The sequence below is a fragment of the Oryctolagus cuniculus genome, chromosome 11 (assembly GCF_964237555.1).
Source record: "Oryctolagus cuniculus chromosome 11, mOryCun1.1, whole genome shotgun sequence".
Classification (NCBI taxonomy): Eukaryota; Metazoa; Chordata; class Mammalia; order Lagomorpha; family Leporidae; genus Oryctolagus; species Oryctolagus cuniculus.
In genome coordinates, this window is record NC_091442.1 from 116463686 (window position 1) to 116474918 (window position 11233).

General features: G+C 49.9%; 1 protein-coding gene across 11 annotated transcripts in view; it reads left to right on the plus strand.

Annotated features, from left to right (window-relative positions):
* TNRC6B (trinucleotide repeat containing adaptor 6B) overlaps positions 1 to 4723 on the plus strand; it is a 287810-nt gene extending 283087 nt beyond the window's left edge. For all 11 annotated transcript variants that reach the window (XM_051834072.2, XM_051834078.2, XM_051834074.2 and 8 more), the window contains one exon: positions 977 to 4723. In XM_051834072.2, coding sequence (XP_051690032.1) covers positions 977 to 1364 — 388 coding nt within the window. In that variant the 3' untranslated portion in view covers positions 1365 to 4723. The remainder of the gene's footprint in view (positions 1 to 976) is intronic.
* The last annotated feature ends 6510 nt before the right edge of the window (positions 4724 to 11233 follow it).

Genomic DNA, 11233 nt, shown 5'->3' on the forward strand with positions numbered 1-11233 from the left:
CCCGCCCCCAGCCAGCCAGACCCAGGGAGGCACCGTGAGCATTCTGGCGCCTGCGTGGCGCAGGGTCTCGGGCAGGCACCAGCACGAGTCGTCGGCGGGCTCTGAGTGCTGGGCTGGCGGGTCTTTCTGTTCTACCTAAATATGTGGACGCTGTCAGTGGTTACCGTGGGCTCACACTCAGAATTCCACACTGTAAGTGATGAGTGACGTACTGAGTAAATGTTAAGTATTGAAAGACAAAGCTGCTATTTTTGAAAATGAACCATGGTAAATTTTGTCATTTTTCATAATAGAATCTCAGTTTATAGGTAATGGTGAATTATTATGGTCTTGAGTGGGTGAGACTGGGTCAGACTTTGGCCACTGTTAGATTGGTGGGCAGGAAAAAGCCGACTCTTGGGCTGCAGATGCGGGACAGAAAGCTACACAGGGCACAGGCGAGTGGGGGTGAATCCAGGCAGCGCCTCAGCACTGGAACTTGATGCTTTGGGTGTGGTGTTTCATCTCACTTGGGGAAAAAGAGATGACGCTTTCTGGGGGGACTTGATGTAGAACAATTTCAGGTTCACAGCAGAATTTCCCACACACTCCTCTGCCCCTGCCCTGGCTCCCCTCTAGAGCGGCACAGCTGCCACAAATGGCACGCACATCGCCGGGGCCATGCTGGCAGAGGCCACATTCCGCAGGTTTGCGCTCACTGTGCAGAACAGATTGCCTCGTAGTTCCGTCCTGCCCACCTGTCTGCCTTCCCCGCTCCCTGCCCGCAAACATCTTTCTCCAGAGCTAAGCCGTCTGCAGTATGTAAGTCTGCAGTGGACTTCGCCCGTGCTGATGCTCTGTTGCTCCGAATCAGTGGACAGGCAGGTTCTCAGCCGCAGAGCCCGGAGCGGGCAGGTCAGGGGACCACATTGTGAAGCGTGGGGGTGGAAAGTGTGTGTGCACCTCAGACCCATCGCGCCTTCCTTCCCTTTCCCAGGTGTGTGTTGGGAAACACTACCATCCTGGCTGAGTTTGCCACCGATGATGAAGTTAGCCGCTTTCTGGCACAAGCTCAGCCCCCTACACCTGCAGCAACCCCGAGCGCACCTGCCGCGGGGTGGCAGTCGCTGGAGACCGGCCAGAACCAGTCAGATCCCGTCGGACCTGCTCTGAATCTTTTCGGTGGGTCCACTGGGCTGGGGCAGTGGAGCAGCAGTGCTGGTGGCAGCAGCGGGGCCGATCTTGCTGGCGCTTCGTTGTGGGGGCCCCCCAACTATTCTTCTAGCTTGTGGGGAGTCCCGACTGTGGAAGATCCCCATAGGATGGGCAGCCCTGCTCCTTTACTACCTGGTGACCTTCTGGGAGGAGGGTCGGATTCAATCTGAACTTAGAACTTTCAACTCTGACCTCGTGACCTTTTTTGGAACAGCAGCAGCACTAACTTGACCTTTTCGTTTTTTTTTTCAACTTGCAATAAATACATTTTTAAAAGGAAAAAAGAAAACGGAGAGAGAAAAAAAAAAGGTGGGTCATTGACAGACTGTCTGAGCACATAGTTGCCTCCCTTCTAACTTCAGTTTTTCGTTTGGAAAATGAATCCAAAAAGAGAACATATCACTCTTGAAATACTTGAATCATGAACGCCAACCTAGAAAGACAATGTGAAGCAAGTACACATACCATTTAAATTCAAACACAAAAAATTAAAAAAATTAGTTTCTAGTTTTTCACTTTTTTCATGTTATATGGAAGTTGTTGCTAAGAAACATATATACTGAAAAAAATAGCTTTTTAACTTTGTTTGCACTGGGTGTGTTTCCGTCCTTAGGTCTACCATGTTTGGGAGGGAGGGAAATTCAAAAGAATTGTTGGGGGAGGGGGGAGGGAAGACTTGACGGAGCCTCACTTTAAAAACAAAACAAAAAAAAACACAAAAAACCTAAAAAAAAAGGAAAACATTTGTGATTGGCTGGTTGATAAATACCAGTGTGTTCTGGCACATGTAACTGCCCAGGCATGCTCGTTCTGGTATGTGTGTGCACGTGTGTTCATGTGCATTCGCGTGCATCCTTTCTGTCTCTGTGTGTGTGCCTGTGTCCCGCCCTCCTCCCTCCCCGCCCCGATTTCTCAGAAAGCTGCATTGCTGACCGTCTGCGGGCTGGCTGGCCGGCCATCTGCTTTTTATTTTCTTTTCTCTTGAAACTGAGAACACACAAAGCACTGGGAACCACTGCGACTGAAGCCACTCCATGGGGCTGCGTTAAGATGAACAGAGCGCTTTTTAATAACTAAAGCAGAGAGCTCCCTCCCAGTGCAGACGAGCCCGACTGTGCGCTGTCTCTGGCTTTTCTTTTGACCCAGCAGTAGAGCGGAGCACTGCCAAGTCCATGAACCCAGGAGAGCAGGAGGTGCCTCTTTCTGTTCTGCCACCGAGTGGCCACCAGGCACACCTGAGTACCTGTGACGTCCACGCAGGCCATTGTGTTAGTTTGAACGGGAACAGAAGAGAAGAGCGTCTTTAATTATGTGATGTCCCCACAGGAGGGAAAACTATGTTCCCTCTTGGATATGTGGTCAGGTATCAGAAATCCATCCAAAAAATCAGGTGAATGCTGAGTTAAATGGTTGTGTTGGTTCTCTCTTCACTCGATGGAAGCAGAAAACACTAAGTTGTGGACAGCCTCCGGAAAGCTCCCGCAGCTCCTCCCTCTGCTCTGGCTGGGCGGCGCCGGGCGGCGGCGTGGTACAGGCCATTGCTGACAGAGATGTTTACCTAACGAATGTCCTTAAGCCAGTGTGTACTCCACACGTTTCCTTTTGTCTCTCTGTGTATTTCCTGTGTATGTGGTTTTGCTTAGGCAGGTATAACTTAGCAGAGACATTTAAGTATTGCACCTTTTTTTTTTTTTTTTGGTTTTGACCTCTTTTTTCCCCTACTTTGTACTGTTGCTTTTATTTTATTTTATTTTATTTTTTTTTGTATTTAAAGGTTTTGCTTTTGTTTTTGTTTTTTAAGCATCAATGTAGTAGTACTCTGGGCCGAACAGGGGGCATTTAATCCACAGTTACCACCAACATGTATGTAATCACGTTGGAATCCAAATGTATCAGACTGCTCATGGTGAAGAGAGTGACGGCAGACCTGAAGGGGTCCCCCTTGAGACAAAGCCGATGGCTGGCGGGTGGGGGACGCGTGCCGGCGACCTGCGAGCACTCGCGCGGACGGCCAGGTCTGCATTCTCCTCTCTGACATCAAGTGCCCACATTCTGTACCAGCAAACACCTGCCCATTCCAGCCCTTGGTGGGAGCAGACCCCCGTCCTCCGTACCTTGCTGCTAGTGAGGACGAGGGAGTTTTCCTTAGCATGTTCAGTGAAGGATACAACAATGCCTAATGTATTTCCGCTTCCGTCTCTGTGTAAGTGGGTGGTTGGGTGCATATAGGAACAGACAAAAAGGCATTATTTGCATGTTAGTGACTTTGCGAGACAAAGAATGGGAAAGTCTGTAGTCCTTGGCTTACTTAACCTGTTGACTACAGACCTAGCCTCACAAGAGATTGACAGGCATAGTTCGAGCGAGCACGTCCATCCAAGTCTGCGTGAGCCTTTTGTGGGTCAGTGGTCAGACTCGAGTCTGCAGCATTGGTTTGGTCCCACGGATGCCTTGTTGAACGCTGAGCGTGCCCTCCTCCTGCTCACCGGTTTCTGTCACCACCACACCTCTTCCACCTCTGCCTCACACCGAAAGTCTCCTTCCGGCCGCACTGGCTGCTCTCCGTGCGTGGTGGCCCCGGGTGAAGCACGGCTTCTGTTCAGACATCTGCAGAAGGCTGCATCTTAGTGTCCCTGGGCCAGGAGCATGCCCTGAGGCTCCCTGGAGCCTGAGGTGACATCCACTGATGCTCTTGGTTCACTGCTGTGTCCTGCCCCCCCCCCCCTGGCCTGTTGGTCCCTTGACCTGCACTATGGGTTAGTTGAGTTCCTTACGATACTACGGTGAATGCCGGGTGCTAGAGCCCCTCTGTTTACAAGACATAATGAGGGATTTGAAATATGTAAAAATAAACACGAGAAGCTAAAATGTTCTTCCATCATAAGCTTAAAGGGAAAAAAACTAAAAACTTAAAAAAAAGACCAAAAAGTGCATATATATATACATATAAATATATATTTTAGATGAAGACTAACTCTGGGAGCATTTAACAGTGTTTTTTTGTTTTTGTTTTTAACATTTATTTTCCTGCTTTAAAATTTGCAAGCATTCTCAGGAATTCTAGGGTAGGAAGCCAGTTTTTTGAAGATGGTTTATTTAACCATATCTTATCCTAGATAGATGGCTGTTTCTTTCCTGTTAATAAACTTTTACAAGTTCCTGAAACTTCAGAAAGTTTAAAAAATTTTTACTTAAAAAAATGTAAAAAGAAAAGTCTCCAAATGTTATTGTCATACTGGGGAATCACACATTTTAAAACACATAGAAAGAAATATTTTTTAAAAATTATCAATTTAGCAGCAACAGGTTAAATTCATTATCTTAAACACGGGAGAAGGATTACACTTTTTAAGAGCTGCATCTTGGACTCATTGCAATTGTGTGCGATTTAGCGGGAGAGTGTTTGGTGCCATAAATGGGAATGCTGTCACCGTGTTCCTTCCCATTTAAGACTGAGCTAAAAACTCCCCAAGTGATTTTTATTTTTCTAAAGAGGCCCTTCTCCCTCTCCCACTGCCCAGCCCAGCAACAAAAGAAAGAAACAACAGCTTAAAAAATCTGTAAAAATAGTACAGTTGGATTGCTGAGAATATGTAAAGAGTTAGGAAATGATAGGTTAATAATTCTTGGAACAAATTTTAAATATAGGCATTACTAGAGGAAAATGATCTATGGACTGTTCCATTAATGAAGAATGTCTGTCTTCCTCCACCTGTTACTGGGGGAGGAGACCATACGGAAGAATCTAATAAGGAACAAGTGGTTTTGCTTTCTTAGCTCCCAGCTACTGTGTGTTCATTGTAATCGCTGTCCTGAGGATCTGCTGCTGAATTCTCCCCATCCCTCAGCCAGAGATGTGGAGTATCTCCTTTCAGTTTTTGGCAACATATTCTATATTCCCCTCCCTGGGGCCAGGGGTCAGAATTCCCGAACATGACCACAGCTTCTTTGAACATTAAGCTTCCCAGTGGGAAAGAAACTCCAGCTCGACAGGTAAGGGAGCGGGTGGGGCTGCTGCCTGCAGTTTCTCTAAAGCCGCTTTAGTGCCTTCGTACATACACCCAGACGTCCTGCACAGGGGTGGGCCAGCCGCTCCGCACGCGCTGAGACGCTTGTCCGTGAAGGAAGGTGGAGTGGTTCTGGACAGGCCCCCAGAGGCAGTGGGCTAACCTTAAAAGAAGCAAACAGAAATCAAGAAAGTTCAGAATGGTTTTGTATCTGGACAACGCAGGATGGCACGTCCCTTCCTGGCGTCGTGTGCCCTGCGTACTGTGCGTCGGCTTCCCCGGCGTGTCGTGGAGCGGCCACGGTGACTGGAAAGGCGCTCTCTGTGGGGCCAGCAGGAAGGGGTTCCTGGATTTCTGCTGTTTGCATCCTTGGGCTCCTCACTCTGTCCTTGCCCCCCACCCCCACCCCTTGTCAGCTTGCTGGAAGCTTTGCTTTGTTGGTTGGCAGTGACCTAAGAGCAGGCTATGGGAAGGGTGTTGTGGAAGAGGGAAGCTCCTTTCTGTGGCAGGAGCCTCGTCTGCTGAGAGGTCAGGTGGCTGCAGTGTACTGAAACCCAGTGGGAGGGGTTTTCTGTCCCACCTGGTTCTGGCACAAGTGGAAGGGCTTTGCTGGTCACCCTCATTGCATAGAGTGATTTTATATCAACAGTTTGATCATGTAAGTTTGAGCTTTACAGTTTCGACTAGTTCCTGTTTTTTGTTGAACACTTGATTTCTAGTGGCAGGAGGTGTGTGCATCTCTTAAACATCACATTCTGTCCACCTGATGAGTAAGCCAAAAGACAAGATGCGCTCTCAGGTGAGGTGGTGTCTGCCACCAGACGGGACCTCTGCTATGAGGTACATCCAGTGCCATGAACTCACTTAGGTGTTCAGAAACAAGACACTGTGAAGAAATGGAGGGCCTTGTGACATCCCTGGCCCCTCGGTCCCTGACCCCTGTAGCTCATTTGCAACATTCACAGGAGTTGATTTAGCAAATTCTTTCATTCATCGCTGTCCCTACAGCAAGTCAGCTCAGCTTGGTTTTCTGTTCTGTGACTCCTGTTGTAAGCCTTTTCCCACCTCTTCTGACGTGAATGTAGCACTCGTCAGCAGTCGGTTCTTCCATGCTCCTGTGGGTTGAGTGGTCTGTAAGGCATGCATGGGGACAAAAAAGCAAGAACAGAGAATCCTGCCTCAGCATTTGGAAACGCCTTTATTAATCTATGACAAACTAGAAGTTGGTAGGCTATTAACTTGTTGCAAACACTCAATCTCACCACCTTTGCTGGAGAGGGTGATTGGGTTATAGCCAGATTCCATTTTGACCTCAGATGCTGTGTACTTTTTAATTTTATATGTATATATTCTGCCATTTTGACTTTTCTCTTAACCAGAAGCAAAATGTCCATGTGCAGAGCAAACTGCTGAGACCAAGGCTGTTTGTCTGCCGAGTTCAGCGGGTGTTTTCAGCAAACCCCGGCTGTAACGGACATCTCTAAGATAGGGAACAACTGAGTGTTTCTGTCAAAAAGGTCCCGTTCTTCCTCACCCTCAGAGTGAACATTCAACATGTACAGCTTTGTAGGTTATTCATTTGCATTTCGGTTTCTTCTGTTTTGTAAGTATCTATAATGTCTTCAGCTAGGAGCAGAGACACATTTTTAGCTGGTTACAAAAAAAAATCAGACTTTCTCCTACAGTGTTTTTTGCCAAGTTTTTTCACATTTCATGTCTATGCATTAACTATACTTGGTGTTACTGCAAAAACAAATTGTTGTTCTTTGTGTTTTTCTTCCTGTGGGCATACAACTAGGGCCACATGTGATAGTACAGATGAAGATCTTCTGGCCTGTGTGTGTACAGTAATTTGTCAATCTGAAGACCTCAGCAGTCATTCAGAAATTAGGGTGTCCCAGTCCCTGCTGCACACCACGCCACACCACCGTGCACCCTTTTGCTTCCTTGTCTGCACAGACGCCGTCTGTCCACACAGCCTAAGAACAGATGCACACACAGAGTGCCGGCAAGGTCGCTGTCACTCTGTAAGCAAATGTAGACATTATCTGCATTTCCTGCATTTGCACACGACCCATGAGGCAGCCTGGGCTGTGGCTAGTGCCAAAGGTGGACTCTCAGAGGCAGGCCCCCTTTTGTCAGTGGTAGTGGTTTTTCCTTGACCTTAAATTTGACTGAGGGGGGCTGCTATCACTTTCCTCAGATCTGAAATCAATCTGTGAACATAGTAAAAGCTTCATAATCATTGGGCATCAACCCTCCCTAACCTGCCCATAACACTGCCCCACTCCTGTACCCCATGCTGCCAGGGAGAGACCGTGGCCATCTCCAGGATGGCAAAGGGCAGGCATTGGTCAGGAGCCGGGAGCTGCCCCTGCGTCCTCGCTGTCCACACGTCCAGGTGCGGTCGCCCAGACGGGACTGCAGGCCCTGCCAGCGCCTGCCTCACGGAAGTTACAGTTCCCTTTCCACTTCACCAGACACCTGGATTTGTTTGTACCAAGAAACTGCTCCCCAGGAAAGATGGTACGATCCTGACTGAGGGGTTTCTGAAAAGCTCAGTCATCGGTTCTTCAATGTGCAGACGCTTGTTTAAATAAACAAGAAGCAGTATCTCCCTAAAGCACTTTGTGCCTCAACTTGACTTCCAGGCTGTAAGAGTGCCCCGTTGCAGCGGACCCATTTCTAGCCCAAACCGGAAAGACGGAGTTGCTCCTCCGTGAGCGGCAGCGGAAGCTCAGGCCCCGCGAGGCAGCCTCGGGAACGCACACGCTTTCCTCTCCTGACCGCCGGGCCTGGCCTCGCGCCTCCTCCGGGGCTGCTGAGAGGGTGCGAGGAGGAGGGGACAGTCCCAGTCCCAGTCCCGAAGGAGGAGGGGCGCTGATGAAAACTGAGACCTGTGGAACCCTTCAAGGAGTGACCTGCCTGGTAAATGTAGTCGTGCCGTTCCTCACCGCGCGATGCGTGTAGGCGTACTTCTTGCCAGAAGCGTTGAGATGAGATAGAGAGGCTGTGTTGAGAACACCGCCCTGTCCCCTTCTGTGATGTGGACATGGGGTTAAGTGTAGTATTTCTGAATGTGCCTTGTGAGTCCAGAGAGCGTCTTGTAGGGAGAGACTTGAGATACAACACTCAGCTCAGTCTGGCGGGAGTGGGGTGGGGTGGGGCAGCTGTTGCATTCTCATTAGCATCAGTGTCGCACAGTGTGGACTTGGGTGGAAGGGGGTCCTGGGACGTGGCAGAGCAGAGAGACCCAGGTCCCCTCCGAGCGTGGGATGGACTTGGGCACTGCATTACCTCGTTTCCTCCTGTGCTTGCACGTGTGCGTGGCTGTCTGTAAGCACCGGAGAAGGGAAGGGGGCGTACCTGTGACAAATCCAAGCGTGGGAGAAGGCGCTCTTAGCATCTGCAGTGCAGGGCAGGCGGCTCTGGGTGCCCTCTGAGCCGGTGTCCCGGGAAGGCCGGGCCTTCCCTGTTGCTGTCTGTGCACACGGGAGAGAAGGATTCTAGTTAGCTTAGCCGCCTGCGCTGTCCCTTGCTTGTTTTATTCCGTTCTCAACAGTTCCTCCTCTTCTCCCCACTCCTGTCTTCTAAGGAAATTCCCAGCGAATGCAAAGGGCCATTTCTGTAGCTCCTCAGAGCACCCCAAAGAGGAAAACCTCCCTCCCACTTCACCCAGGAAGGTGAAGGGAGGGGGCTGCCTGCCGCTGGCTGTGCCTCACTCAGTCCCCTCTACTGGCCTTGAAATGGATTATTATGCAAATGTGAATTTTGATACTGAATTTAAGAGGTTCTTGGATTTTCTTTTTTCAAAAAAAAGGGGGGGTCCCACATGTGGTCATCATCGCTTCTTTATTTTATAAGGTGAATTGTGACTATGCATCCTGTGAGGGGAGGAGCGGGTGGAGAGGGGAAGGAAGTGGCTTTGCACCCCTGTTCTCCAGTTTCTGTGTCCATGGTAATCCCCATGTCCTGGAGGGGAAGGGAGTGGAAGTGGGTGAGGGGAGGTAGAGAGAGGCCTCTGAGTTCCCCTCTGTGGCTGGCGTAGCGCATTCCCGGGGCCTGTGGTCCCGTCCGCCAGGACAGTACAGGGCTCTTGGTCCCAGCCACGTAGTGTTAGCCCAGTGTGCAGTGGGACCCCAAAGGCTCCGGTGTTCTCTGGGAAAAGTTCTCATCCTTTCCTGACTCCAGACCCTTTCAAGCTCAGGAAACCATGCCTCACCCAGGCTGACCTCCAGGTTCATCCTTACAGCAACTTTGGAAATCCCCCTTCTCTCCTTTTTCATCTTTGCTTTCTCTTTTTGTTTTAAGTCGTTTTAAAGTGAACTCACGCTTAATTACTAGGAAACTGTCCTGCTCTGTAGGGGAGAGGGCTGTTGCCCAACAGGCAAACGAGGGTTCTCTTCCCCCGCCAAGACCCCGCCACTGATGGGCTGGCCTGGGAATGTCCCCTTCTTGTTGGTCTTGCCTGTGGTTAATCAGGACACCGGCCTCGCTCTGGCCTCGGCATTGTTGGCAACACAGAGTGTCCTAAAGATCTGCGTTCAGTGTTCTCCACACAGCCATTTCCGTTGTTGATGTTCACAGTACTGTAACGAGCGACAGACTTGACACAGTCTCCTCATGCCGTGCAGGGCTGCACAGGCATGATCTTATCAGGGTTCCAATCTGTTAGATTGCCTTTAAACAAAATAACAAAACATACACAAAAAATCCTGACGTTTCAACTGTCTAACACAAAACAATACCTCGAGGTCCCCCCCACCGCAAACCCCCGACTCCTCACTCCTTCCTGACACTAGTGAGTTACCCTTTTTAAAATACGAACGTGTGTAAATAGCAGGATAACTTTAAAAGCATTTTCTTTGCTGTGAAAGTAACCCCAAATATATGATTTACTCAGTTTTGTTTTAAGCCATCGGAAGTTTCAGATCTCACTCTTTCATGTTTGAGCAGCCCAGCAGAGCAGGTCCGCGGAGTGGGTTTGCGTTTGTGGTGGGGGTGGGGGTGACAGCAGACCAGGACCTGAACCCTGTCCTAAGCAGGTGCCATCCAGTCCCAGGGTGGGGAACGTCTGACTCTCTCTCCAGCAGGCCCTTCCCCTCCAGGGAATCCAGACCTCGTGCTCCCACCATCTCTTGGTTCAGACACAGGACGCGCGCACACCCCTTTCATAACCCTCATCCTGCAGTATGCAGAGGGATTGAGCCCCTGGCATCTCAGTCTGCGCGGTAGGCTTCAAGGCCTTGTCGCTCTGGAAGCGTGCTGAGTCTCCCCGAGGGCTGCCTGCATCCTAGACCTTCCTCCCGCACGCACGAAGCCGAGGGAAATACGGTTAGCAAATGCCAGCCGCTGCTCGCCTAGAATTGGGCACCCACAGAGCAGGGCAGCAATGGGTCATCGGCATCGCTCTTTCTTCACAAACCGCTGCCCCCTTCCCTGTCTCTTCAGACAGACCCCCTAGCATGAAGAAGCCCCTTTCGTTTGATCTCCGCACCTTGTATAGCGACGACTTCCTTTGAGGGAGGGAGCTTGATTGTGAGTGCATGCGGATTGTCCACCCGCCTTCTGACCGGGCCCCTTGGCCTGGGTTTTATTTCTGTTGTTCATCGGAGACCCTTTTTCCATCACATCCTTCGTCTGTCCCCTCATTTCCCTCTGGCGCTCCCAAAGGGCTTTGCTGATCTCTGCACTTCTTTCCTGGGACACCCCCACTACCACCCTTTGCACACACCAGTGACCAAAGTGTACGCAGTGATCTCACAGAAGACATCAAAAATGGTGCATGCACCGTGAATGTGCTCACAGAGACACGTGCACAAGACTCTGCACCCTTGGCCTTAATCTCAGAGTGACTTAAGGTGCAGGAACATTTTTAACAGGTTTTAAAAAAATAAAAATAAATAAAAAGCAACCCTTTTGGAAGGGGAAAAAAAAAAAGAAAGCAGATGCAACAGCTCACCTGTGCCCGCTCCTGGCTTCCCACTGCCCGCTCACCACTTCCGTGCCCGCCCCACCGCATCCTTGCTTTG